General features: G+C 43.5%; 1 protein-coding gene across 3 annotated transcripts in view; it reads right to left on the reverse strand.

The window, feature by feature from the left end:
* PLEKHA2 (pleckstrin homology domain containing A2) overlaps positions 1-27888 on the reverse strand; it is a 105616-nt gene that overhangs the window by 61408 nt on the left and 16320 nt on the right. For 2 of the 3 annotated variants that reach the window (XM_077262265.1, XM_077262267.1), the window contains exons 3-5: positions 23851-23907; positions 15365-15413; positions 13281-13378 (exon numbers count right to left, since the gene is read on the reverse strand). In XM_077262265.1, the coding sequence (XP_077118380.1) occupies positions 13281-13378; positions 15365-15413; positions 23851-23907 (204 nt within the window). Of the gene's footprint in view, positions 1-13280; positions 13379-15364; positions 15414-15625; positions 15704-23850; positions 23908-27888 lie in introns of those variants that run through there. The other variant, XM_077262268.1, reaches the window with a different exon arrangement.

The raw sequence follows: 27888 nt of genomic DNA on the forward strand, positions 1-27888 counted from the left end.
AGAATAATTCTACTCTACTTAGTCACACAGTTTAGTTTCTGAGACTAGTATGAGAAAGTGGGTCAGCTGTACGCAGAGAACAGACCACACAGACATGGTGTCACATAACAGGTACACAACAAGCCACAGTCGGGCGGCATAGAGGGTGCCGAGATATCAGTCACCTCAGAGACCAAACATTCCGGGGTTGTACCTGTGTCACGCTGTGACAGTCTTCAGTAAGGGAGGGGGACTTCAAACTGTCACTGGAACTGGGACCCTAACTATCCCAAACTTTAAGGGGTACACTTAAAAGGTAGAGAGGCCTAAGGGTACCGTCACACAGTGGCATTTTCATCGCTACGACGGCACGATTCGTGACGTTCTAGCGATATAGTTACGATCTCGCAGTGTCTGACACGCTACTGCGATCAGACACCCTGCTGAGAATCGTACGTCGTAGCACATCGTTTCAAACTTTCTTTCGTCGCTGGATCTCCCGCTGTCATCGCTGGATCGTTGTGTGTGACAGCGATCCAGCGATGCGTTCGCTGGTAACCAGGGTAAACATCGGGTAACTAAGCGAAGGGCCGCGCTTAGTAACCCGATGTTTACCGTGGTTACCAGCGTAAAAGTAAAAAAAACCAAACTGTACATACTCACCATCTGATGTCCGTCAGGTCCCTTGCCGTCCGCTTCCCGCTCTGACTGTCTGCCGGCCGGAAAGTGAGAGCAGATCACAGCGGTGACGTCGCCGCTGCACTCTGCTCTCACTGTACGGCGGCACTCAGTCAGAGCGGGAAGCAGACGGCAAGGGACCTGACGGACATCAGATGGTGAGTATGTACGGTTTCTTTTTTTTTACTTTTACGCTGGTAACCACGGTAAACATCGGGTTACTAAGCGCGGCCCTGCACTTAGTAACCCGATGTTTACCCAGGTTACCAGCGAACCTCGGCATCGTTGGTCGCTGGAGAGCGGTCTGTGTGACAGCTCTCCAGCGACCACACAACGACTTACCAACGATCACGGCCAGGTCGTATCGCAGGTCGTGATCGTTGGTAAATCGTATAGTGAGAGGGTACCCTAAGTCTCTGACCTTACTATGCTCCTGTTAATGTCCTACACTCTCCCCTCCCCTTTTCTCAGGAGGCCTGAGGCAGATATGTTAGTGTATATAAATGTAAGACGAACAGGGATAACAAAAACCAACTTACATACAAAAACATTCACCTTCACCAAAGGTAGGGAGGAATAAAGGGAATGATGGGCATGTACAAACCAAATGAGAATAGGATAATTGAGAAAGCATACACCCAAAAACAGCATGCGGCAATCTCCAGCAGCAACTATGAACTCCAACTTCAGCACACCAACTCCAGCAAGCCAGGAAGTAAACTTCACAAGCCGGGATTAGAAAGTCTGGCAAGGTTTTATAGAGAGAAAATGAGCAGGTCAGGAGCACCTGTGAGATGGAGGTGCATGTCTCTAACCAGCATACAAAGAGCCGTTAACTTCTTCAGCGCCAAAGGAAACAAAGTCCATTTAATATGAGGAACAAAACACAAAGGGTAAATTGAAGACCTGCGATTCACAATACGTAATGATCGCCTAACCCGGGATGTCCTAGGAGGATGTGACATACTCATGACAACCTGGCACAGAACAGATGAATGCCCGCTACGGATGGGGCCAATGGGTCTAAATTAGGCTTTAGTCCTATTAACAAAGATGGATACAGTGCCTCCATAACAGCATCGGCCTCAATGCCAAGATCCACACTGCAACCACAGAAGCAGAGCCCCTTAATTCTGGAAAGCCAAGGCCAGTTTACACCAGCCCATTTTCGAAAAACTGCAATACTGCCCTCTTTCAACATACATGATTTCGGCCATGTTACAAGGGGAGATGTGCTGTAGACAACGATGATTTAACACGTTCATGACCTTGCGGTTTTCCGTTTTCGTAACTTTTTTATTTTTCTGTCAATATAGTCGTTTGAGGGCTTGTTTTTTGCGAGACGAGTTGTAGTTTTGAATGACACCATTGATTTTACCATATAGTGTACTGTATAAAGGGAAAAAGAAGTCCAAGTGCGGTGAAATTGCAAAAAAAGTGCAGTTCCACAGTTGTTTTTTTGCTTTTTTATTTACCATTTTCACTATATGGTAAAACTGACCTGACAATATGATTCCTCAGGGCAGTATGAGGACGCAGACGCCAAACATGTAGAGGATTTTTTTGTTATTGAAGTGGTGAAAACTAAATCTGAAATTTGTAAGATAAAAAAAAAATTCACTTATGTTGCCATTTTCCGAGACCCATAGCGTTTTAATTTTTCAGGATCTGGGGCTGGGTGTGGGATTACTTTTTGTGGCTTGAGCTGACCGTTTTATTGATACAATTTGGGGGTAGATAGGATGTTTTGATCTCTTGTTATTATGGAATTTTTAATATTTTGATAGATCTAAAATTTCTAAACGCAGCAATACCAAATATGGGAATTTGTTATTTTCTTCATATTTTTTAAAACTTTCGACTGACTTTAATATTCCCCTTAGAAGACTTGAATCTGCGACCGCCTGTGCTACACATATAAAAAAATCACAATCTGTGAACGTCGGTCACGAGCCGGCGTTCACAGGAGATTCACTTTGAGAGGCCCAGGGGTGTTCTGCAGACCCTGAGTTGTCATGAAAACCCATCGGCACCCCATGATCAAGTGACAGTGGCGCCGATGTGCATAATTTGTGACCCCCTTCCGGCTGGCGATTGTTAAATCCCGCTGTCAGTGATTGACAGCGGGATCTAGCAGGTTTAGAGCTGCGGGTAGAGCACCGATCCACCAGCAGCTGTTAGACACATGATGGCTGTTTAAATCAGCTGTCATATGCAGGGAAAGATGCGGGCTCAGCACTGGAGTCCACATCAAAGACACTACCTATACAATTTTGCAGATAATTGTCCTGTGTAAAAGAGCCTTTAAGAATACAGCCTGTACATTTCCCTCCTCTCCTGAGTGATTTTCCAGTTAAAGGGGTATTCCCATCTCCAGGAGCCTATCCCAATATGTAGTAGGTATAATAATAATATTAGCAAATTCCTCCAATTAGAAATGTAGTATAGTTCTTCTTATTCACTGTGTCGCTTACCCCATGTGCAGGGCATTGCAGTAGCTTAGGTATCCATGGTTACGACCACTAACAACTAACTGTCACTATATGAGTGGTCGTAACCATGGATACCTAAGCTACTGCAATGACCTGCACATGGGGAAAGCGACATAGAAAATCTGAAGAACTATACTACATTTCTAATTGGAGGTATTTGCTGATATTATTATTATTACACCCAGAAACGTAGCTAACGGGGGGAGCAGAGAGGGTGGTTGCCTCGGGCCCCTGACCTGGAAGGGCTCTCCCGGAGCCACCATTACCCTGAACTGTATTGGTGTGCACAGCGTGCCGATACAGTTAAACTCTGCCACATAGCAGGGAGAAATGGTCTCCCTGCATTGTCGCTTTACATTTTGTATGCCACAAATCGCATTAGGCCTGAGGCCTACAAAAATGGTAGGTCCAGGGCGGTGCGAAGCAATGACATCATTGGGCTGCACCACGCACCGGACATAAGAGTCAGGGGGCCGTAATAGTGTGGGGGGCTAGTATTAAAGGGATCATAATAGTGTGGGGCTACTACAAAGGGGAGCCATCATAATAGTGTGGAGGCAACTAATGGGGCTATCATACAGCGTTGGGGCTAGTAAGCGAGCCATCACACAGCATGAGGACAATATGTAAGGAGGCCATCACACATAGTAGGGGCTACTAAGTGGGCCATCACATATCATGGGGGATATTAAGCAGGACCTCACACATAAGTGGGGGCTACTATGCCGGCCCGCATACATAGTGTAGGTTACTAAGGGGGCCATGATACAGTGTGTGGGCTTCTAAGGGGGACCATCATATCACGTGACGTGAGGGCAACTGAAGGGGCCATGATACAATGTTGGAGTTACCAAGTGATCCCTCATAAGGAGCGGGGGTCTACTAAGGGGGCCTTCTACAGAGTGTTGGCTACTAAGGGGGCCATGATAAAGCATGGGGCTAATAAGGTAGCCCTCCTACAGAATTGGAGCTTCTAATGTGGTCATCAGAGTGACAGCTATAAAGGGGGTCATCTTACAGGGTGGTGGCTACTAAGGTGGCCATGATAAAGCAAGGGGGCTATTAAGGTGGCCTTCCTACAGAATCGAGGCTTCTAATGTGGTCATCAGAGTGAGAGCTATTAAGGGGGCCATCTTACAGGGTGGTGGCTACTAAGGGTGCCAATATACTGTGCGGACTACTGTGTTGAGTCCATCATACAGTTTAGAGACTACTGCGGGGGGGTCTGTTGTGAATTCCGTTCTTGGGCTCCCTCCGGTGGTTGTGAATGGCACTTTTGTGAATTCTGCCCTTGGACTCCCTCTGGTGGTTTTGAGTGGAACTGCTGCTCCTTGGGTTTAGCATTAGCAGCTGCTTCCACTGATCGTCTTTTCTGGCTCTGTTATTTAACCTGGCTCTGGGCTTCAGCCAGTGCCAGCTGTCAATGTTTCTTGGTTGGATTCAGATCTCTCCTTGGATTTATCTGATTGCCGGTCCATTTCAGCAAAGCTAAGTCCTTGCTTGTTCTTTTGTTGTCCACCTGCTGTGGACTTAATCGCTCAGCTCATGTTATGTTTTTTCTTGTCCAGCTTTTCAGTATGATATGTTCAACTTAGCTGGAAGCTCTGAGGAAGCAGATTTGCCCTCCACACCGTGAGTCGGTGTGGAGATTATTTTTGTAAACTCTGCGTGGAGTTTTTTAGCTTTTAATACTGACCGCACAGTATCCTTTTCTGTTCTGTCTATTTAGGTAGTTTTGGCCTCCTTTGCTAAATCCTGTTTTCATTCTGTGTATGTCATTTCCCTCTCCACTCACAGTCAATATTTGTGGGGGGCTATCTTTCCTTTGGGGGTTTTCTCTGAGGCAAGATAGTTTTCTGTTTCCATCTTTAGGGGTAGTTAGTTCTCAGGCTGTGACGAGGTGTCTAGGGAGTGACAGGAACATCCCACGGCTACTTCTAGTGTTGGTGTTAGGATTAGGAACTGCGGTCAGTACAGATACCACCTCCTCAGAGCTTGTCCCATGTTGCCTTTTAACCACCAAGTCATAACAGGGGTCATCATACAGTGAGTGGACCATTATACATACACAGTGGGGGCTACAGTGGAGATATTGTACAATGTAGGAGCCATCAAACAGCATGGGGGCTACTGCGGGGCCATCATACAGTGTGGGGGATACTGTGGAGACATGATATAGTTTTGGGGGCATTATACTGTCTACAGTGAAGCTGTAGGGACATCATACCTTATAGATGGGAGCTGTGAGGACTTCATACTGTGCATAAGGGAGATGTGGTGACATTGTGTAGAGGGGAGTTGTACAGGAGACGTCTCAGGGGATATTATTAATGATAAGGGGACACTTAGGCTACTTTCACACTAGCGTCGGGCCGAGGTTCCCGACGCTAGCGTTGTCTCCGCCGCACAACGGGTGCAGCGGATGCATTTTTCCAGCGCATCTGCTGCCCCATTGTGAGGTGCGAGGAAGTGCGGGGAGCTGGGGACGGATTTTGGTCCCGACGGTCCGCCACAACACGGCGCAACCGTCGTACGACGGTTGCGACGTGTGGCAATGCATCGCAAATGCGTCGCTAATGTTAGTCAATGCTGAAAAAACGCATCCTGTAAGCAGCAGCGGCTCAGTATTGGGGTATCAGGTGCAGTAATAGGGACACATACAGCAGCAGTGGCTCAGTATTGGGGTATCAGGTGTAGTAATAAGGACACATACGGCAGCAGCGGCTCAGTATTGGGGTATGAGGAGCAGTAATAGGGACACATACGGCAGCAGCGGCTCAGTATTGGGGTATCAGGTGCAGTAATAGGGTCACATACGGCAGCAGCGGCTCAGTATTAGGGTATCAGGTGCAGTAATAGGGACACATACGGCAGCAGCGGCTCAGAATTGGGGTATCAGTTGCAGTAATAGGGACACATACGGCAGCAGCGGCTCAATACTGGGGTATCAGGTGCAGTAATAGGGTCAAATACGGCAGCAGCGGCTCAGTATTGGGGTATCAGGTGCAGTAATAGGGTCAAATACGGCAGCAGCGGCTCAGTATTGGGGTATCAGGTGCAGTAATAGGGACACATACGGCAGCAGCGGCCCAGTATTGGGGTATCAGGTGCAGTAATAGGGACACATACGGCAGCAGCGGCTCAGAATTGGGGTATCAGGCGCAGTAATAGGGACACATACGGCAGCAGCGGCTCAGTATTGGGATATCAGGTGCAGTAATAGGGACACATACAGCAGCAGTGGCTCAGTATTGGGGTATCAGGTGTAGTAATAAGGACACATACGGCAGCAGCGGCTCAGTATTGGGGTATGAGGAGCAGTAATAGGGACACATACGGCAGCAGCGGCTCAGTATTGGGGTATCAGGTGCAGTAATAGGGTCACATACGGCAGCAGCGGCTCAGTATTAGGGTATCAGGTGCAGTAATAGGGACACATACGGCAGCAGCGGCTCAGAATTGGGGTATCAGTTGCAGATACGGCAGCAGCGGCTCAGTATTGGGCTATCAGGTGCAGTAATAGGGACACACACGGCAGCAGCAGCTCAGTATTGGGGTATCAGGTGCAGTAATAGGGACACATACGGCAGCAGCGGCTCAGTATTGGGGTATCAGGTGCAGTAATAGGGACACATACGGCAGCGGCTCAGTATTGGGCTATCAGGTGCAGTAATAGGGACACACACGGCAGCAGCAGCTCAGTATTGGGGTATCAGGTGCAGTAATAGGGACACATACGGCAGCAGCGGCTCAGTATTGGGGTATCAGGTGCAGTAATAGGGACACATACAGCAGCAGCGGCTCAGTATTGGGGTATCAGGTGCAGTAATAGGGACACATACAGCAGCAGCGGCTCAGTATTGGGGTATCAGGTGCAGTAATAGGGACACATACGGCAGCAGCGGCTCAGTATTGGGCTATCAGGTGCAGTAATAGGGACACATACGGCAGCAGCGGCTCAGTATTGGGGTATCAGGGGCAGTAATAGGGACACATATAGCAGCAGCGGCTCAGTATTGGGGTATCAGGTGCAGTAATAGAGACACATACAGCAGCAGCGGCTCAGTATTGGGGTATCAGGGGCAGTAATAGGGTCACATACGGCAGCAGCAGCTCAGTATTGGGGTATCAGCAGGATGAGGAGTTTGTGACTGGTTAGGGGCCCACTCAGATGTTTCGCCCCCATGAGCTGAACTCTTAACTACGCCTCTGATTACACCTACTACATATTGGGCGAGGATATTGGAGATGGGAATGAACGTACCATTAGAAAAATCTGATTAATACTGCCAATAAGTGAGGGACTAGCACGGTGCGACTGCGGCCTATCTGTAGTCAGCACAATGGCAACTCAGCGGCGAGTGTTCTGGGCTCGTGACTAACGCTTATTGAGCGGGGCTTATTCTACGGGACAGTCAGACAGAACGTTTTCCGTCTCTTGGCCTTATTAATCAGATTTGTGTACAAGTAACTTTAGGAAGATCTGAGGAAATGTGTGGTTGGTCTTCTCCTCTATGGTGTCCTCGGCCCATCTGCACATGTTCAGGGCACATCATTACGTGTTTATGGCAATATACGTGACACCTAGTAATCCTGTGCTCTCGTTAAACATCACTTCTAGCCTGACTTTATGAGCGGAGTCCGCCTTGATAGTTCGGAGTGTACCGGCTTGTGAGACATCGCACACGAGTGTAAATAGTTGTAAATGTGAAGATTTCCCTCCACGCCATCACTTCCACTTTTCTGTGTTTCCTCATCACATCATGACGGTCCCTGTCACATGAAGGACTGTCACGTGGAGTGGACAGGTCTCTGCCTCACGCATGATCAGTAAGGGCTTTTCCTGAAATTCTCTGTGCTGTTGGGAACTTCAATCCATCCGATATATAAACTTCAACTTTTTCCCTCTTCCCATGACATTTCTTACCTTGTCTGACCTTACCGAGGTACCTTTCTGTACCTGACAGTAGTGTGCCCTGCCTTACAGCGTGAGACAAAAATACGGTATATATATAGTCATAAAGTCCATTTAGATGAGCTGATAATCTGCAAACAACCATTGCAAGAACACTAGTCCCAAAACATAGTGACGATCCCACGATCAGATCGTTTATGCCGGCATAAAAAAAAATTATTCTCGGCAGCACTTCGCCACGTGGATGTGCTGCTGATACAATAATACTGTATAGGGGCGGAACGATAGTATTAATGGATCACTCTGTTCCCAAATTCACCAGCCTTCATACAGAGCAGTAAACGAGTGCAGATTGCCTTGCGGACAGTCGATCGGTGCTCGTTAAGGGGCCAATATTGTCCCGTCTAAATGGACCTGTGATCCCACATGGAAACACCATGACAAGGTGACACCACTGACATCAACTCGGGGACTACATAATCATATCAGTCAATTGCTCAGGAATGTCCAGGAGGTTCTCAGGGGGGAAAAAAAGACCCTGAAGAGTTGGCAAATCTCGGCCCACTCAAATCCTCCCACCACATCTTGGATTGCAGTGTTTCCAGGAAGGTTTTCCCCGTGGATGGATTGTGGGAGTGGTGTGGTCGAAAAAGGGTGCAGCTAGGGTGAAAACATTTTTAGTGGCGCGCAAAGTATTTCTCCCAGACAAGCTTACATTAAAGCATAACTGTAGTTTTATTTTACTTAATTTTTTTCCATATATCAATAGTACAGGAGTATAGCATAGCATGTATAGTTATAACATAGTGTGTGTGTGTTGTACTGTGTGTATCATACAGTATGTATAATATACAGTGTGTATGTTTGGCATGTGTGAGTTTACAGTGTGTGTGTCTTTGTTATGTGAAAGTGTGTGTGTGTTCGGTATGTGTGAGTTTACAGTGTGTGTGTGTGTGTTTGGTACATGTGTGTGTGTTTGGTATGTGTTAGTTTACAGTGTGTGTGTCTGTTTGGTAAGTGTGAGTTTACAGTTTGTGTTTGGTATGTGTGAGTTTACAGTGTGTGTGTATGTGTGTGTTCGGTATGTGTGTGTGTTTGGTATGTGTGAGTTTACATTGTATGTGTGTTTGGTAAGTGTGAGTTTACAGTGTGTGTGTGGGTGTGTGTGTGTGTTCAGTATGTGTGTGTTCAATATGTGTGTGTGTTTGGTACGTGTGAGTTTACATTGTGTGTGTGTTTGGTATGTGTTAGTTTACAGTGTGTGTGTGTGTGTGTGTTGGTGTGTGTGTTTGGTATGTGTGAGTTTACAGTGTGTGTGTGTGTTCGGTATGTGTGTGTTTGGTAAATGTGTGAGTTTACATTGTGTGTGTGTGTTTGGTATTTGTTAGTTTACAGTGTGTGTTTGGTATGTGTGAGTTTACAGTGTGTGTGTGTGTTCGATATGTGTGTGTGTTTGGTATGTGTGAGTTTACATTGTGTGTGTGTGTGTTTGGTACGTGTGAGTTTACATTGTGTGTTTGGTATGTGTTAGTTTACAGTGTGTGTGGGTTTGGTATGTGTGAGTTTACAGTGTGTGTGGGTTTGGTATGTGTTAGTTTACAGTGTGTGTGGGTTTGGTATGTGTTAGTTTACAGTGTGTGTGGGTTTGGTATGTGTGAGTGTACAGTGTGTGTGTGTGTGTTCAGTATGTGTGTGTGTTCAGTATGTGTGTGTGTTTGGTATGTGTTAGTTTACAGTGTGTGTGTGTGTGTTTGGTATGTGTGAGTTTACAGTGTGTGTGTGTGTGTGTGTGTGTTCGGTATGTGTGTGTGTTTGGTATGTGTGAGTTTACATTGTGTGTGTGTGTTTGGTACGTGTGAGTTTACATTGTGTGTTTGGTATGTGTTAGTTTACAGTGTGTGTGGGTTTGGTATGTGTGAGTTTACAGTGTGTGTGGGTTTGGTATGTGTTAGTTTACAGTGTGTGTGGGTTTGGTATGTGTGAGTGTACAGTGTGTGTGTGTGTGTGTGTGTTCAGTATGTGTGTGTGTTCAGTATGTGTGTGTGTTTGGTATGTGTGAGTTTACAGTGTGTGTGGGTTTGGTATGTGTTAGTTTACAGTGTGTGTGGGTTTGGTATGTGTTAGTTTACAGTGTGTGTGGGTTTGGTATGTGTGAGTGTACAGTGTGTGTGTGTGTGTTCAGTATGTGTGTGTGTTCAGTATGTGTGTGTGTTTGGTATGTGTTAGTTTACAGTGTGTGTGTGTGTGTTTGGTATGTGTGAGTTTACAGTGTGTGTGTGTGTGTGTGTGTTCGGTATGTGTGTGTGTTTGGTATGTGTGAGTTTACATTGTGTGTGTGTGTTTGGTACGTGTGAGTTTACATTGTGTGTTTGGTATGTGTTAGTTTACAGTGTGTGTGGGTTTGGTATGTGTTAGTTTACAGTGTGTGTGGGTTTGGTATGTGTGAGTGTACAGTGTGTGTGTGTGTGTGTTCAGTATGTGTGTGTGTTCAGTATGTGTGTGTGTTTGGTATGTGTGAGTTTACAGTGTGTGTGTGTGTGTTTGGTATGTGTGAGTTTACAGTGTGTGTGTGTGTGTGTGTTCGGTATGTGTGTGTGTTTGGTACATGTGTGAGTTTACATTGTGTGTGTGTGTTTGGTATTTGTTAGTTTACAGTGTGTGTTTGGTATGTGTGAGTTTAAATTGTGTGTGTGTGTTTGGTACGTGTGAGTTTACATTGTGTGTTTGGTATGTGTTAGTTTACAGTGTGTGTGGGTTTGGTATGTGTTAGTTTACAGTGTGTGTGGGTTTGGTATGTGTGAGTTTACAGTGTGTGTGTTTGGTATGTGTGTTTACAGTGTGTGTGTTTGGTATGTGTGAGTTTACAGTGTGTGTGTGTTTGGTATGTGTGAGTTAACGGTGTGTGTGTGTGTGTGTGTGTTTTGGTATATGTGAGTCTACAGTGTGTGTATCATCCACATTTAAAAATGCTGGCAGCACTAGACAATCGCCAAATAACCTCCATTCATTAGGTAAGTGGGTCGTTTATGCGAGAATAAAAATGATCATTGTTGGCAGCACAATTCCCGGTGTAAATAGGACACGTGCTGCTGATTGCACAATATGTATGGGGACAGAAAAATGGCATTAGCTATCATTCTGCCCCCATCGTTCTTCGTCAGCTTGTGTAAAGCGGACGGTAAACGAGCCCTGAATGACTTATGTACAGTTGTTTAATAGTCTGACATCGGCTTTTGTGCGCCCTAAAAGTTCCTATGATATGTTAGCATTTGATGTCCCACTTTAAATTTTTCCCAAGACCCGACTTTGTCTAAAACCCATGAGTCCATCTATGACCAGTTTCAGTTCTTGAGAACTGCAACGCTGATAGGTGTGGACTCACTGCGCCATGGGCCGGGCTTACCCTGGAGGGGACTGACTAAGTGACTATTGGCTCTTCACTAGAGTCTGTGAAGGTGAGGATAGTCTTTGCCGCAGGTAGTCACCAGGTCAGTCTCTTGGTCAGTCTATAGCAGCTGACCGGAGGGTCAGAGGCATGGGTGTGAGGTACATGGGGGCCAAGCCAAAGATGTGATCAGACAATCCGAGGTCAGGGCAGGTAGCACAGGATCAATACACGTAGCCGAGGTCAGGAGCGTAGAAATCAGGATAAATGGCAAACAAGCCGGGTCAATAACAGGAGAGACAGAACAAACAAGCACAAACAGGAACTAGAGACAAGCAACCTAGGTTCAGAAAAGGAGTGGTGGGATGAGCTGCCTGATAAACCCCCTGCTGCTTAGGGATTGGCTATGGAAACCAGACTCTGCAGGATATAAGTAGTTAAATTCCTGCAGAGTCTGGCCATGCCTCCCTATGGCCAAATGGAAACTCGCCAGCAGCAGTATGATGCAGCAGAGCTGGAAATGCTGCAAGAGGCAGTTCAGGGAGATGAACCGAGGCTGGGAGAAGCAGAGCAGTGACCGTAGTGAGTAGGGCGGCGCTTACTACCCGCATGAGATGTCGGCGTGACAAGAACTATCACATAACACATTATACAGACTTAAAAAGAAGACTTGAATGTGTAATCAGAAAACTACCTATTGCTTAAATCAGGTTTTTATGTTAAATGCATGTTTTAACAAATTTGGCAATGTGTTTTTTTCAATATCACAGTCTGTATTAAAAATTACAAATGTTGCAATTTTCACACCGGCAACTGGGGCTTCTTTAGAGTCTAACGTCCTGTTGTTTCAGGAAACAATACATGTACATTAGCAGCAATGGTCAGAACCTTATCTTTTGTATTAAAGCATTGAATGAGCGTGTGCTAAGGTCATTACAAAAGGAGGGGGAGCAGGATCAGCTGTGATACCGCCTATTGTGATTGGTGGATTCTGTGCTATCAGCAGTGTATAGAGGTGTTACCTGTCATTCTAATCCCACCTCTGATGATAAAGAGTCTGCTGAAAACTCTATTTGAAAAGACAGAAAAAATGAGTCTAATTATACCCATCATGAAAATGCAAAGATTATTAATTTTGTTTTAATAAAGATTGTGATATGGATATAAAAAACACTAGTTCCGTTTTATTTTCTTTAAATACATGTAACATAAACACCTGATTTAAAGAATACGTCACTTTCTGATAACACATTCCGTTTAATATTAAAGATTGGCCTGGCCACACACAATGCCGACACAATGAAATAATAAGGGCTACAGATGTAGAATTTTTGATACTGAAAAGAAAATGCTGTTTATCATGAGGCATCTTGCCTTAATTATATCCTGGAATGCAGTTTAGCAAATTATCTCAGAGATTTGCAAAATAGATAATAGATAATGAGATACAACTAATACTCCAGTCCTCAGAAATACCTTAGCATCAATTTTCCAAGCATAAGGTCACAAATACATATTTGATGTGGCTTTACTGCTGCAGACTGGCACCAGGTAGACATAGGATCTATCTCATAAGCTGAGCAAATGCTGAGATATATACATGTATCAGAAAAATGAGAAGCAACCCAAAAAATCCATCTCACAAATGACAGAAATTGGATTAACATCACAAAATGAACCAATATTACACTGAAAATCCTGAAATGCCAAAGCTAATACGTGACATTATGGAGACCCCTAGATGCGACATTACAATGGATGTCATAAATGGATGATCCCAACCTTTCATAGAACATACACAAGTTATTAAGAAGTCATTATTGTTACTTACTGTGATTTTACTTGCTGCGTTTAAGGCATCAACCCATCCCTGAAGATCCTTTTGGTCGCCGGCTTGAAAAAAATATCTTTGAGATAACGCATTGATAACTGGTGAAAATATAAAGGGATTTCAGTAAAAATAGTGCAAATATAATGATAAACAGACAGTAGAGTTGAGTAAAAAGATGTGCAGGATGGTTCAGTGTCTCGTAGATAGATAGATAGATAGATAGATAGATAGATAGATAGATAGATAGATAGATAACAGCTAGATGATAGATAGATAGATAGATAGATAGATAGATAGATAGATAGATAGATAGATAGATAGAGATAGATAACAGCTAGATGATGGATAGATAGATACAGTAGAAAGATAGATAGATAACAGCTAGATAATAGATAGATAGATAGATAACAGATAGATAATAGATAGATGATTTTTAGATGATAGATAGATAATAGATAGATAGATAGATAACAGCTAGATAATAGATAGATATGTAACAGCTAGATAATAGATATTTAATAGATAGATAATAGATGAATAGATAGATAACAGCTAGATAGATAGATAGATAGATAGATAACAGCTAGATAATAGATAGATGATAGATAGATGATATATAGATAATAGATAGTAGCTAGAAAATATATAATAGATACAGTAGATAGATAGATAATAGAGAGATAATAGATGGATAGATAATAGCTAGATAATATAATAGATAGATAGATAATAGATAGATAGATAATAGATAGGAGATATATTGACAGATAGATAATAGATAATAGATTTAAAAAAGAAGGCAGGGGTTTCAAGTGCAAAAATGGCTTATCATATTATAGGGGCACTGTGACTTTTCAGATTGTGGGTCACTATCGCTTTCATATTGAAGCTTACAGCCTGTAAAGACTACACGGCCACCTCAACACCACTGGAGCTACTGCAACCCTTGACCTACTGTGTCCTTCCCCACAATCCTGTAGATTGTAAGCCCGCAAGGGCAGGGTCCTCTTCCCGCTGTACCAGTCTGTCATTGTTAGTTTTGTTTACTGTAAGTGATATTTGTATTTTGATGTAACCCCTTCTCATGTACAGCACCATGGAATTAATGGTGCTATATAAATAAACAATAATAATAATAATAATAATATTGGCGGGGTAGCCTTTAATATTCTGGGGGCACTGTGGCTTTTCATATTGTGGAAAAAACTGTGGCTCTTTATATTGTGTGGCTCTCTATATTGGGGACACTGTGGCTCTTTATATTGTGGGGGTACTGTGACTTTATATTGTGAGGCCCTGTGGCTTTTCACATTGTGGGGGCACTGTGGCTTTTCATATTGTTGGGGGCACTGTGGATTTTCATGTTGTTGGGGGCACTGTGTTTTTTCATATTGTTGGGGACACTGTAGCTTTTCATATTCTGGGGGCACTGTGGCTCTTCACATTGTGGGGGCACTGTGGCTTTTCACATTGTGGGGGCACTGTAGCTTTTCATATTGTTGGGGGCACTGTGGATTTTCATATTTTGGGGGCATCGCAGCTTTTCATATTCTGGGGGCACTGTGTTTTTTCATATTGTTGGGGATACTGTAGCTTTTCATATTTTTGGGGCATCGCAGCTTTTCATATTCTGGGGGCACAGTAGCTTTTCATATTCTGGGGGCACTGTAGCTTTTCATATTCTGGGGGCACTGTAGCTTTTCATATTCTGGGGGCACTGTGACTTTTCAGGTTGCGGGGCACTGTCACTCGGATGTGTTTTTACAGGGAGCAGCTGTCCTGTCGATACAGTGGTGATGATTCAGATGCGTGAGTTGGGGGCACGTTGGCTGCGTCCTGTATTTGAGGGTCTGTACATAGATCTGATAATATGGCCTGTCCCCACGGTGTCTTCTAGACATCATTTCACAATAGGAGACCAGGGTATGTATAGGAAGCCCAGTGAGGATGATGAGGGCGGCTTTAGGACCGCTGTACATCAGATATAGGCAACATTGGAGGAGGCAATGGATTAATGATATATATATATATATATATATATATATATATATATATATATATATATAAATGGCAGATATTCTTACCAAAGCAATGCGTAAACTTTGATTTCTGTTTTGCAGGAGCTATGCTGACCTAATGAAAAAGAGATAATCAGACGGGTTATTTCAGTCATGGACCCCCTATAGGTGATGTACTAAATACCATATACCGTTCAGTATCTGAGCCCACACACAAGTCAAAGCCCCTGCACAGCCACACAAAGCTTCACTGCCAGGAAATGCAGTTATACATGAGGCCATTCCTATAAATGGCCGACCATGTAATAGTAGGTATGACTGGTCTACCACAGTGACGTCAGCTGGTGGCTCTTTGGATCCTAGAGGGGTCCTGTGCTGCAGACCCTCCATTATGTCCACATGCCCATCGTCATGGTGACACAACCTGTCTAATCCAGGCTTTGTGTGTGCGCCGGCTGCACTTATCGTTATCTCAGTAGTCAGTCATACAAGTTGAGACAGGCCTCGGCCTTATTGCCCAACACCGATGTGCTGGCTCATAAACTCTCACTTCCTCATGGCCGCTTCTCCTTTTTCTTACAGGCGCAGATGATTTTCTTTTGCTGATGTAGAAGCCTGAGACACTGATCGTCCAGCTCATGAATGTGACTCGCGGGTGTTTCACCCTCAAGCATTTTAGTCAGCTCTCAACTACTCATTGAAAACCCTTTATTCATACACTATATGGACAAAACTATGTACCACCTACACATTTCACCTACAGGGGCTTTTATGACTTCCATAGACATCCATAGACATTAATATGGAGTCAGTTTTATGACCTCCATAGACATTAATATGGAGTCAGTTTTATGACCTCCATAGACATTAATATGGAGTCAGTTTTATGACCTCCATAGACATTCATAGACATTAATATGGAGTCAGTGTCTGTGGGAATTTTTGCCCATTCATCCAGAATAGCATTTGTGAGGTCAGACACTGATGTTGGAGGACAGGCCGAGCTCATAATCTCCGATCTAGTTCTTCCCAAAGATGTTGGATGGGGCTGAGGTCCGGGCTCTGTGTGGCCGGTCAGGTTCTTCTGCACCAAACTCCCCCAACGATGCCTTTATGGACCTCCTGCACTGGGCACAATCATGGGGAACAGAAAAGGGCCGTCCCCAAACTGTTACCCGAAAGTTGGAAGCTACAATTGTCTAAACTGTTTTGTACTGAAGAAGTAAGACTTTTCTTCACTCGAACAAAAGGGCCTCAGATGACCCCCGAATCCTCCCTTCCCATAGAGTTATCCCTCCTCCCTCCATTGGCACAATGTAGTCAGGTGGGTAATGTTCTCCTGGCATTCACCAAACCAAGACCCGTCCATCAGACACAGATAGAGAAGTGTGATCAGTCACTGCACAGAACACAGAGTCCAGTGGTGGCGGCCTCATACCACTCCATCCAACGCTCGACATTGTGCTTGGTGATGTAAGTCTACGTTCACATTTGCGTTCTGCGCCGCAGCGTCGGGCGCCGCAGCGTCGCCGCATGCGTCATGCGCCCCTATATTTAACATGGGGGCGCATGGACATGCGTCGCACTTGCGTTTTGCGCCGCATGCGTCACTGCGGCGCACGCGTCCGGGCGCAGAGGACGCAGCAAGTTGCATTTTTGCTGCGTCCAAAATCAATCAAAAAAAGGACGCATGCGGCGCAAAACGCAGCGTTGTGCATGCGTTTTGCTGCGTTTTTGTTTGCGTTGTGCGTTGCGTCGCCGACGCTGCGGCGCACAACGCAAATGTGAACGTAGCCTAAGGCTGCATGCACCTGCTTGGCCGTTAAGCTCCTGGTGGGGGCGCAGTGTTTGTGCTGATGTTAATACCAGAGGAGATCTGGACTCTGCAGTTATGGAGTCAGCAGAGCATTGGGGGCTTTCTGCCCTCTGCTCCTCAGCACTCAGCCCCATGCTCTGTAATGTTACGGGGTCTCCACTTTATGGCCGCGTTGCTGCGGTACCTTCCATTTCTCAATAATATCACTCACATAGGCTTTACATAATTCTACCATATAATGCCTGTATAACACTGCCATATATTACCCACACAATGCTACAATTGCTTGTGTGTTCTCTGTTTTTATGGTTTGCTCCGGGTTCTCCGATTTCTTTCCGTACTCCTTACACTTACTGATAGGGAATTTCGATTGTGAGCCCCACTTACTGTGTGTGACGGCAATGTCTAAAAAAACACTGTGAAAGATGATGATGCTACATAAGAGACAGTTGTAAATAAACATAACACATATTTCCAATGCCAAATAATATATCAATATAGTATTTGAATAATATTATTATTATCATTATTATTATTACTACTACTGTACTATATAACACTGCCATATGTTTCCCACACAATACGGCTATTCTGTGCCCAAATAATACCACCATACATCATTGACTCATTCCTAAAATAGCAATTCATCTCTTATCTGTAGGATATGGCAGAACTTTTTAATTGCTAGATGTCTGTCCGAATGGACTTCCCAAATACTCCCGAATCAGGGCTCTGTCTTAAATAGAGCCGATTGACTGACCTCCACTCCTTTTATTTTTTATAGGACTGGGCGAAATAGTGGCGGTGCTGTGCTCGCTTTCTCTGGAGGCCACAGACAATGAATAGAATGGATGCCCCACATTCAGAGCCCCATTCTTGGGGTGGTTGGAGACTTGCGAACAAGTTATGCTATGTCCTACAGATAGGGGATAGCTTGCTATGATGGGGATAGCCCTTTAAATAATAGCAATGCACAGCAGCTCTTTTTATTATGTATACCCATTTTCACATGTAAAGCGCCATGGAATAAATGGCGCTATAATAATAAATAATAATAAAAATAATAATAATAAAGCACAGGTATATACTTTAACTAATACTACATAGAGTGTGCACATAAAACCGCCATATAGTTCCCACACCGTCATTCTGACATTACATATTGTAAAACTTTACGTGCAGTCCTATGCAAAACCACAGATAACACATCATGATATCGCCAAATGACTAACTCATCTCCGCTACATCAGTGATATAAGAAATGCAGATAAAAGAGGAGTTCAGACTGAAACCCACTGATTACGAAGGCGGGTTTTATAACGCAAGCTCAAAGGATAATTAAAACCACATCAGATATTTTCGCTCACTTCTTCAGTTTTGTCGGCTTTCCTATTCAGTAGGAAACCAGTGGTTGCTGGTACAATCTGTACTGGAAGGACTGGCGTCTTATCTCCAACATCAACAACTCTTATGACTCGGCTGACGATACGGAGACCTGAGGGGGTCTCGTCTAACATCCCAAATGAACATTCTGAATAGTTATGTCAAGTGTTGGGTCATTTGGATTATTTTTTTTTTTTTTTTTGGGGGGGGGGTCCTGACTGCTATGGATACTACAAAAGAAAAAAAACCATAATACAGCCATATGGTATCCAAGTAATACAACCGCCATATAATATTGTATCGCAGTGCCCACGTTTTTGCACCGTGCATGCCTGATTCAACCATTATAAGGATAATATATCCTATGTCTAGCAGTAAAGATCCAGAAGAAGTTGTCACAAGACACTGGTGCAAAGAATAATACCGCCATACAATGCTGAAATCTCGTCGTAATACAGACCTGAAATAATGCCGCCATACATATAACACAACTGGAGGGTTATTCCCAACATTACAAGTTATCGGCAGTCTAAAAGATAGGCGATACATTGTGGATCAGTGGGGGCCACAACTAACCATCCGAATTGAGTGGTGACCGCGCATGCACACTGCTGCTTCGGTCTTTCGCTATGGGACTGCTGGACGTAGTCATGCGCTATGGTCGGCTATCACCGGTGGATATTGGGGGAGAGAGGGTTTAAAGAATAGGAATAGCCCTTTAACATACTCAAATAACTGTGTCTAGATAATACCGTCATACCGTACTGAAATAACAGCACCATACACTGCAGATGTACCTACACTGTAACACCGTTTTACTACTTTACTAAGTACCCAGATAATATGGCTATAATGCACCCACATAATTCTGCCATACAGCTCCTAAATAATAGCGCCCACACAGTTAGACCAGACTTTACAGCTCTACACTGGGGCCAGACTGTACCGCCAAACAGTGCCCTGAATAACTCCGGATTAAGTAAGCCCTTGGGTGACCAAGTCCCCGTGGGCCCCTCTTTATATTCCTTTTTTTTTTCTTACCAACTCCCATGACAAGTAACTTTTTTAATTTTTTTGTGTAGTTGTATGAAGGCTTGTATTTTCCGGTATGATTTTTTTTTATACCATGTTTGGATCCATAAGACTTTTTTTTTTTTTTTTTGGAGGGGCAAAATGACCAAAAAAGACTTTCTACCATTTTTTATTACCTTTACTGTCTGGGATAAATATTATAACATTCTATTATTTTTTTTTTTTATATATATATACAGTATTTTATTGCTTTATTAGAATTTTTTATTAGCCTTGTGGGAGTCTTGAAACTGTATAATACACTGGAATATCATAATATTGCAAAATTAACGTTCTGTTCTGAAGACCTGGGAACGGTTGGACCTCATAGGTGTACAAAGATGGCAGACGTGTCACCATTGACAGCAGCATCTAGGGGAATAATCAGCAGTGATCAGAGCTGGCTCCGCTTGCTGCAGCTGGAATGGGATGCTGGCTGTACCATACGGCTCCTGACCCCGCTCCATACACACAGTACACACAGATCCCAGAGGGCCCCACGGGTGCACTGTGCCCCGGCTCCTGTGTAACCAGCTGCTGGCACCAGCCCTGAGCTCCAGCTTTGACTGCCCAGATCTGTCTTATTGAGGCAGTTACGTGGCGGGCGTCTTGGGGTATTTGCTTTTTTTGTCCCTTTTTCACATGATACAGTAGAAAAGCTCCAGTTCAACGCTTTTATTTTTTTTAATTTGCACTGTAAAAAAAAAAATATTAAAAACTAGAAGCTGGAATCTGGTTATTTTGAGTAAATCTGTAGAAATCCCTTTGAAATCTTATCCAGACCGCCATGTTGATAGCATCTGACAGACATATGTGTCCATTGGCTCGGTAGGAGATAGCCTGAAATGACCTGATCCTTTCTTTGGACGGCGTGTGTATAATGTCTCGCTCTAGTGTCAGTCGTCCCATTCATTTCTCATAAACATTTGATTAAAAAAATATATATATATAACAAGTATGAATAATCCGATTGATTGATTAATGCCATTGCTTCTAATAGGAATGAAGTAGGAGAATTATAATAGGAATTAAAGGGTTATTCCTAAAAAAGGCAAGTCATATCCTATCCAACAGGAATCAGAATAACTCCCTGATCGCTGGTGGTCCGACCACTGGGACACCCAGCGATCCCGAGATCAGAGCTCTAGAACACCAAGAATAGAACTCTTTAAATCAACCCGGAATCGATCAGGAGCACATGCACGGCAGTCACTCCATTCATTGCCTATAGGAATGCCGAGTACAGGGCTCGCCTATTTCCGGCAGCTGAGGCCACATATGAACACCTCCACTTTATTCAGGATGGGGCTGAAGCAATCTTGGACCCCCAGCAATCATTTATCAGCAAGTTATCTTCTGTCTTATGGTTAGGGAATAACGTGATTGTTTGGGAATAACCCTATAAGTACGTGGATTGGGGAGCCAAGGGCCCACCAGTAATCAACTCAAGGGCCCCACTTTTCAGCTACATGGGGGTCTGATTCCGGATATCCTCAGTGATGAACTGATTGAAGAGGCCATCAGAAGTGCACAACTTCATATATTGTAATGTGGCTGTAAAGGATCCTCCAAGCTCTCTGCCATACAAGGGAAAAAGATGGAGCTTGCAGTACCACTCATGGCCACAACACAATGTGAGGCGCTGTGCTACTTCCGCTACACTGCAGCGACTCCAATCAGCTGATCGCTGGGGATGGCAAACACCCACTGATCGGACAGATGATCAACATCTCATTGGTTATCAGCGGAAGTCCAAAGGTGGGACCACTACCAATTGCGAGAACAAGGAGTACCATGATTAAGGGCTTCTCTTTCTGTCTGAAACGTGTAGGAAGCTACATCATACTTGGATTTATTGTGAGTGCCGATTTTTATTATAAGGAATAAAAGTTTTTAAAAATATTTTAATCAAAAAACGGCTGGAAAATCTTTTATTTGTTATGCTGTCTTTGGCCACAAGGGGCAGTAGTGGCATTTCTGTGAATTATTGAAAGCCTCAACTAAAGTGAGTGTGGTGATTACGCATGCAAACTACTGCTCTCATAGGCCCATAGAAGTGAATGGAATTGTGGTCATGTATGCAAAATACTGCTTTCATAGGCCCATAGAAGTGAATGGAGTAGTGGTCATGTATGCATTATACTGCCAACATAGGCCCATACAAGTGGTCATATAGTAGTGGTCATATATGCAAAATACTGCTTTCATAGGCCCATAGAAGTGAATGGAGTAGTGGTCATGTATGCATTATACTGCCAACATAGGCCCATACAAGTGGTCATATAGTAGTCATATATGCAAAATACTGGTCTCATAGGCCCATAGAAGTGAATGGAGAAGTGGTCATGTATGCAAAATACTGCTCTCATAGGTCCATACAAGTGGTCATATAGTAGTGGTCATATATGCACAATACTGGTCTCATAGGCCCATAGAACGGAATGGAGTAATGGTCATGTATGCAAAATACTGCTCTCATAGGCCCATAGAACGGAATGGAGTAATGGTCATGTATGCAAAATACTGCTCTCATAAGCCCATAATAGTGAATGGAGTAGTGGTCATGTATGCAAAATACTGCTCTCATATGCCCCTAGAAGTGAATGGAGTAGTGGTCATGTATGCACAATACTGCCAACACAGGCCCATAGAAGTGAATGGAGTAGTGGTCATGTATGTGCAATACTGCTCTTATATGCCCATAAAAGTGAATTAGGTAGTGGTCATGTATGCACAATACTGATCTCATAGGCCCCTAGAAGTGAATGGAGTAGTGGTCATTTATGTACAATACTGCCAACATAGGCCCATAAAAGTGAATGTAGTAGTGGTCATGTATGTGCAATGCTGATCTTATATACCAGTAGGCGTTTTATGCTATGTGCACACGTTGCGGTTTTGGCCCTGGGGATCCGCAGCAGTTTTCCATGCGTTGTACAGTAGCATGTAAACCTATGAAAAACCAAATCCGCAGTGCACATGCTGGGGAAAATTCCACGCAGAAACGTAGCATTGTTTATTCTGCAGCATGTTCATTCTTTGTGCAGATTCCGCAGCGTTTTACACCTGTTCCATTATAGGAATCCGCAGGCGAAATCCGCAGAAAACCCATAGGGATTCCGCAGGTAAAACGCAGGTTATTTTACCTGCGGATTCTGCAGAATCCGCGCTGAAAAATCCGCAGTGCACATAGCCTTAGCATTCAGAATACCACAGTCATGCAGTTAGCACTTTCCTATAGATAGGTGATAAATAATATTGATAAGATAACCTCCAAAGTCTCATAAAACCCATTTAATTGACATGAAATACCCCAAAGCCACCAACAAATGCCCTAAGCCCTTCTCCACAGGCAACTGAAGTTTAGAGTGTAGAAAACCCCACATAATGAAGTGCTTCAGAAAAACACCACCTGGACGAGGAACACTCAAAAAGTTCACAAAACCCAATAATGACTAAGAGGACCCCACCATAAAGCCTTTATGATGAGGGTATCTATAAATACTCATTTTATAAACTGGGTACTAATCAGCCAAGGAAACTGGCGTATAAGACCTTGCAGCTATCGCATCACATGCTATAACACAGCCAAACAGGAAGGACGATCAGAGCCACTAAAAAAGCCAAGGCAGAGAATGCAGCAGGGTGCACATATTTGGTGCATGTAGTAAAGCATCTCCACCACCTCCATAATGACAGTTATAAAATTAATTTTACGTTGATGTTTCTTTAAAATTTGTCTTTCTCGCACACAAAACCTAAAAATTCCATTTTATTTAAAATAAAAATAGGTTTTTCAGGGTTTTTAGCATTTTTTTTTGTTCCAGACAATGGTCACTGATGTCTGAACTGGTCATAACCTTTCACATTCTTGTGGTTTAAAGAAAGACAAAAATAAGTGAAGAACTGAGGCACTAAAAATATCCTGAGACAAAGACAGGAAGCCTGGCCGCACGGCTCAGAGAAAAAGAAGAAAGTGGGTAAAAACAGCAGCCCCATGCGCCACAGCTAACCGTTACATAGACAAGGGTTACACTGAATCTGAAAATCTGATTCCTTGCACACAGCGCCACTCCTGTCTATAGGTTGTGTTTGGTATTGCAAAAATTAAGTTAATGGGCTCTCCTGCAATACCAGAGACGGCCAGCTGAAGAAGGGTGGCGCTGTTTCAGGAAGAAAACGGATGCTTTTATAATTTCATGCACATCTTTAAAGAGGGTCTTTCACCTGCTCAATTGTAGGTGGACGGTGTGAGCGCTCCCTCGGAGGAGGGGATACTTACTTTTGATATATATGTCAGTTTTATTGATCCCACCGCTCCGGCTCCTCGAGGCAGGTTCTGAGAAGTAAAAGACAAGAAAATAATTACTATCTATCTATCCACCCAGGATTATTAAACAGGGTTTGTTTTCCAGAAACAGCGCCACCCTCTATCCATGGCAGTGTCTGGTATTGCAGCTCATACTGATTCATGTAAATTCAGCAAAGCTCTAATGCCAGACACATCCCACAGACAGGTGGGGCGCTGAAAAGAAAGACTTTTTTTTTTCTAATTCTGGACAACTGTTTTACAAGATGCAGAAAATTACTTGTAATATTAACACGTGATCAGCACGGCCGTCCATTGTGTCCAATCTATAAAGCAATCCAAATACAGTAAACTTCTGATCATCCGGCATTATAGGACTGGGGACCACCGCCGTGCCTATACGCCAATGTAAGAAACTTCTGCTATAATTGGCCACAATCAGAAAGTTTTATTTTTTAATCAATGTTCACATAACAACTCTTCCTGTCCTCGGCTCTAACCATATAGCAATGTAACATTAAAATCAATACACCATCTGCACCAATGTTTGTATAAGAGACGATATATTTTTTTATTTATAAATATATTTTGTGCTCCTTTAAGATGAATTATTACGGTCCGCAGATGCTGCTGTGGAGGACAAGAGTTGGTGCATTTTCCTGAAGGTTTGGTAAATTCAATAACGGAAGAGGAAGTGGCATGAACAGAACTTCGTGTGCTGCAGAATAAGACTCAGAGAGGCGCCTCTTCAGTGGTAGCAGCTGTAAAGAGCAACTAAACCTAATTGCTCAGTCTTTGCAAAGTTCTGAAGCTTTGTAATATACTCCATTACTTTTTCTTGCTTCCTTTTCTCCTAAACTCCATGCTGAGAGTCCTGTTTCATCTGCCTTGTTCATGTCTTAGAGAAGCTGGCTTAAAATGCAGGTCTAGAAAATATCCATGCTCTTGTGTGAGCTTCATTATTGATCAGTCTTTGCAAGGTTCTGAATCTTTGTAATATACTCCGTTACCTTATTTTGCTTCCTTTTCTCCCATGCCGAGAGTCCTGTTTCATCTGCCTTGTTCATACACTTAGAGCAGATGTTTTGAACTGCAGATCTAGCAAATAGCCATACTCTTGTGTGAGCTTCATTATTGATCAGTCTTTGCAAGGTTCTGAATCTTTGTAATATACTCCGTTACCTTATTTTGCTTCCTTTTCTCCCATGCCGAGAGTCCTGTTTCATCTGCCTTGTTCATACACTTAGAGCAGATGTTTTGAACTGCAGATCTAGCAAATAGCCATACTCTTGTGTGAGCTTCATTATTGATCAGTCTTTGCAAGGTTCTGAATCTTTGTAATATACTCCGTTACCTTATTTTGCTTCCTTTTCTCCCATGCCGAGAGTCCTGTTTCATCTGCCTTGTTCATACACTTAGAGCAGATGTTTTGAACTGCAGATCTAGCAAATAGCCATACTCTTGTGTGAGCTTCATTATTGATCAGTCTTTGCAAGGTTCTGAAGCTTTGTAATATACTCCGTTACCTTATCTTACTCCCTTTTCTCCACTTCTGAGAGTCCTGTTTTATCTGCCTTATTCATGGTCTTAAAGAAGCTGGTTTGAACTGCAGGTTTAGCAAATATCCATACTCTTGTGTGAGCTTCATTATTAATCAGTCTTAGCAAAGTTCTGAATCTTTGTAATATACTCCATCACCCCATGCTGAAAGTTCTGTTTTACCTGCTTTGTTCATGCACTTAGAGCAGCTGTTTTGAACTGCAGGTCTTGAAAATATCCATTCTCTTGTGTGAGCTTCATTATTGATCAATCTTGTGATCATCTCTGCCCCCTCCCCTATGATCAGACACTATGTGCCTGTCTGAGCTTAGGGAAGGGGAGCAGTGTAGCTCACACAAGAGTATAGATATTTTCTGGACCTGCGGTTCAAAACAGCTTTACTAAGTGCATGAACATGGCAGGTGAAACAGGAAGTTTAGGAGAAACGGAAGCAAGATAAGGTAACGGAGTATATTACATAGATTCAGAACCTTGCAAAGACTGATCAATAATGAAGCTCACACAAGAGAATGGATATTTGCTAGAGCTGCAGTTCAAAACATCTGCTCTAAGTGCTTAACAGGGCAGGTGAAACAGAACTCTCAGCACGGGAGAAAAGAAAGCAAAATAAGGTAACAGAGTATATTACAAAGCTTCAGAACCTTGCAAAGACTGATCAATAATCGCACAAAAAAAAAGTTTAGTTTCTCTTTAAGTCTGGGGGGCTGATCGTTGTCACTTCTTAAGGATAAATGTACTATAACTAAGACTTTTTATTCTGGTTTTTTTTTCTTATGTAGGGCTATGGAGCTATATAGTCTGATTTGGCAGTGAAAAATACAGAGTATTTAAAAAAAGCACTCCAGAGGAAACGGAGGGGTTGGAGCATGACACAAGGACTTAAAGGGGATGTCCAGTGAAAATAAGTTATCACCTACCTTGTGGATAAGGGATAACTTGTTGATTGGTGGGGGTCCAACCGCTAACACGTTAAAATAGAGAGGCAGTGGGCAAGCTGGATCACCCTCCATTAATTCCCTACACACTCAGCTGTTTCTGACATCCCACTAGTAAATGAATGGAGCATCCACTCCAGCTACTCTATTTTGTGACAGGTATAAAAGTGCCCTTTAGGTGATAAAAATTCCCGAATATGCTGATCGGTATGGGTCCCCGTGACAACCCCTTTATCCAAACAACCCCTTTAAAGAGAGCATCCCTGTTTTATGCTATACACTGAAATTTCTGTTTTAATATATACTTGTATTCCTCATAAAATAAAAAGAAGAAATTAGCACCTGGACAATGTCGTTCCCCCTGTCAATATGGTGTGTTCTTACACAGTCTGGCACGGAAAGCACAGCCTAGAAACTGTGTAGGATCATACCCTAATCACAAGATTTCCAGGAGGAATGTATGTCATTGTGGAAACAGAGTTCTCAGGAAAGCTGTAAAATTCTCTCAGTAAATGAGTGGGAAAGGAAGCAGGACTCACATGCGTTCTTCATAAATGGTAGGAGAAAGCAGGACTCGCAGGCTTTCTTTATGTGTAGAGAGCAAAGCAGGACTCACAGGCTTTCTTTATGCGTAGGAGAGGAAAGCAGGACTCACAGGCGTTCTTTATGGGTAGGAGAGGAAAGCAGGACTCACAGGCTTTTTTTATGCGTAGGAGAGGAGAGGAAAGCAGGACTTACAGGCTTTTTTTATGCGTAGGAGAGGAGAGGAAAGCAGGACTTACAGGCTTTCTTTATGTGTAGTAGAGGAAAGCAGGACTCACAGGCTTTCTTTATGTGTAGAGAGGAAAGCAGGACTCACAGGCTTTCTTTATGCGTAGAAGAGGAAAGCAGGACTCACAGGCTTTCTTTATGTGTAGAGAGGAAAGCAGGACTTACAGGCTTTCTTTATGTGTAGTAGAGGAAAGCAGGACTCACAGGCTTTCTTTATGTGTAGTAGAGGAAAGCAGGACTCACAGGCTTTCTTTATGTGTAGAGAGGAAAGCAGGACTCACAGGCTTTCTTTATGCGTAGAAGAGGAAAGCAGGACTCACAGGCTTTCTTTATGTGTAGAGAGGAAAGCAGGACTCGCAGGCTTTCTTTATGTGTAGAGAGCAAAGCAGGACTCACAGGCTTTCTTTATGCGTAGGAGAGGAAAGCAGGACTCACAGGCGTTCTTTATGGGTAGGAGAGGAAAGCAGGACTCACAGGCGTTCTTTATGGGTAGGAGAGGAAAGCAGGACTCACAGGCGTTCTTTATGTGTAGTAGAGGAAAGCAGGACTCACAGGCGTTCTTTATGGGTAGGAGAGGAAAGCAGGACTCACAGGTGTTCTTTATGCGTAGGAGAGGAAAGCAGGACTCACAGGCGTTCTTTATGGGTAGGAGAGGAAAGCAGGACTCACAGGCGTTCTTTATGTGTAGTAGAGGAAAGCAGGACTCACAGGCTTTCTTTATGTGTAGTAGAGGAAAGCAGGACTC

Source organism: Ranitomeya variabilis, chromosome 5 (assembly GCF_051348905.1).
Source record: "Ranitomeya variabilis isolate aRanVar5 chromosome 5, aRanVar5.hap1, whole genome shotgun sequence".
NCBI classification, from domain to species: Eukaryota; Metazoa; Chordata; class Amphibia; order Anura; family Dendrobatidae; genus Ranitomeya; species Ranitomeya variabilis.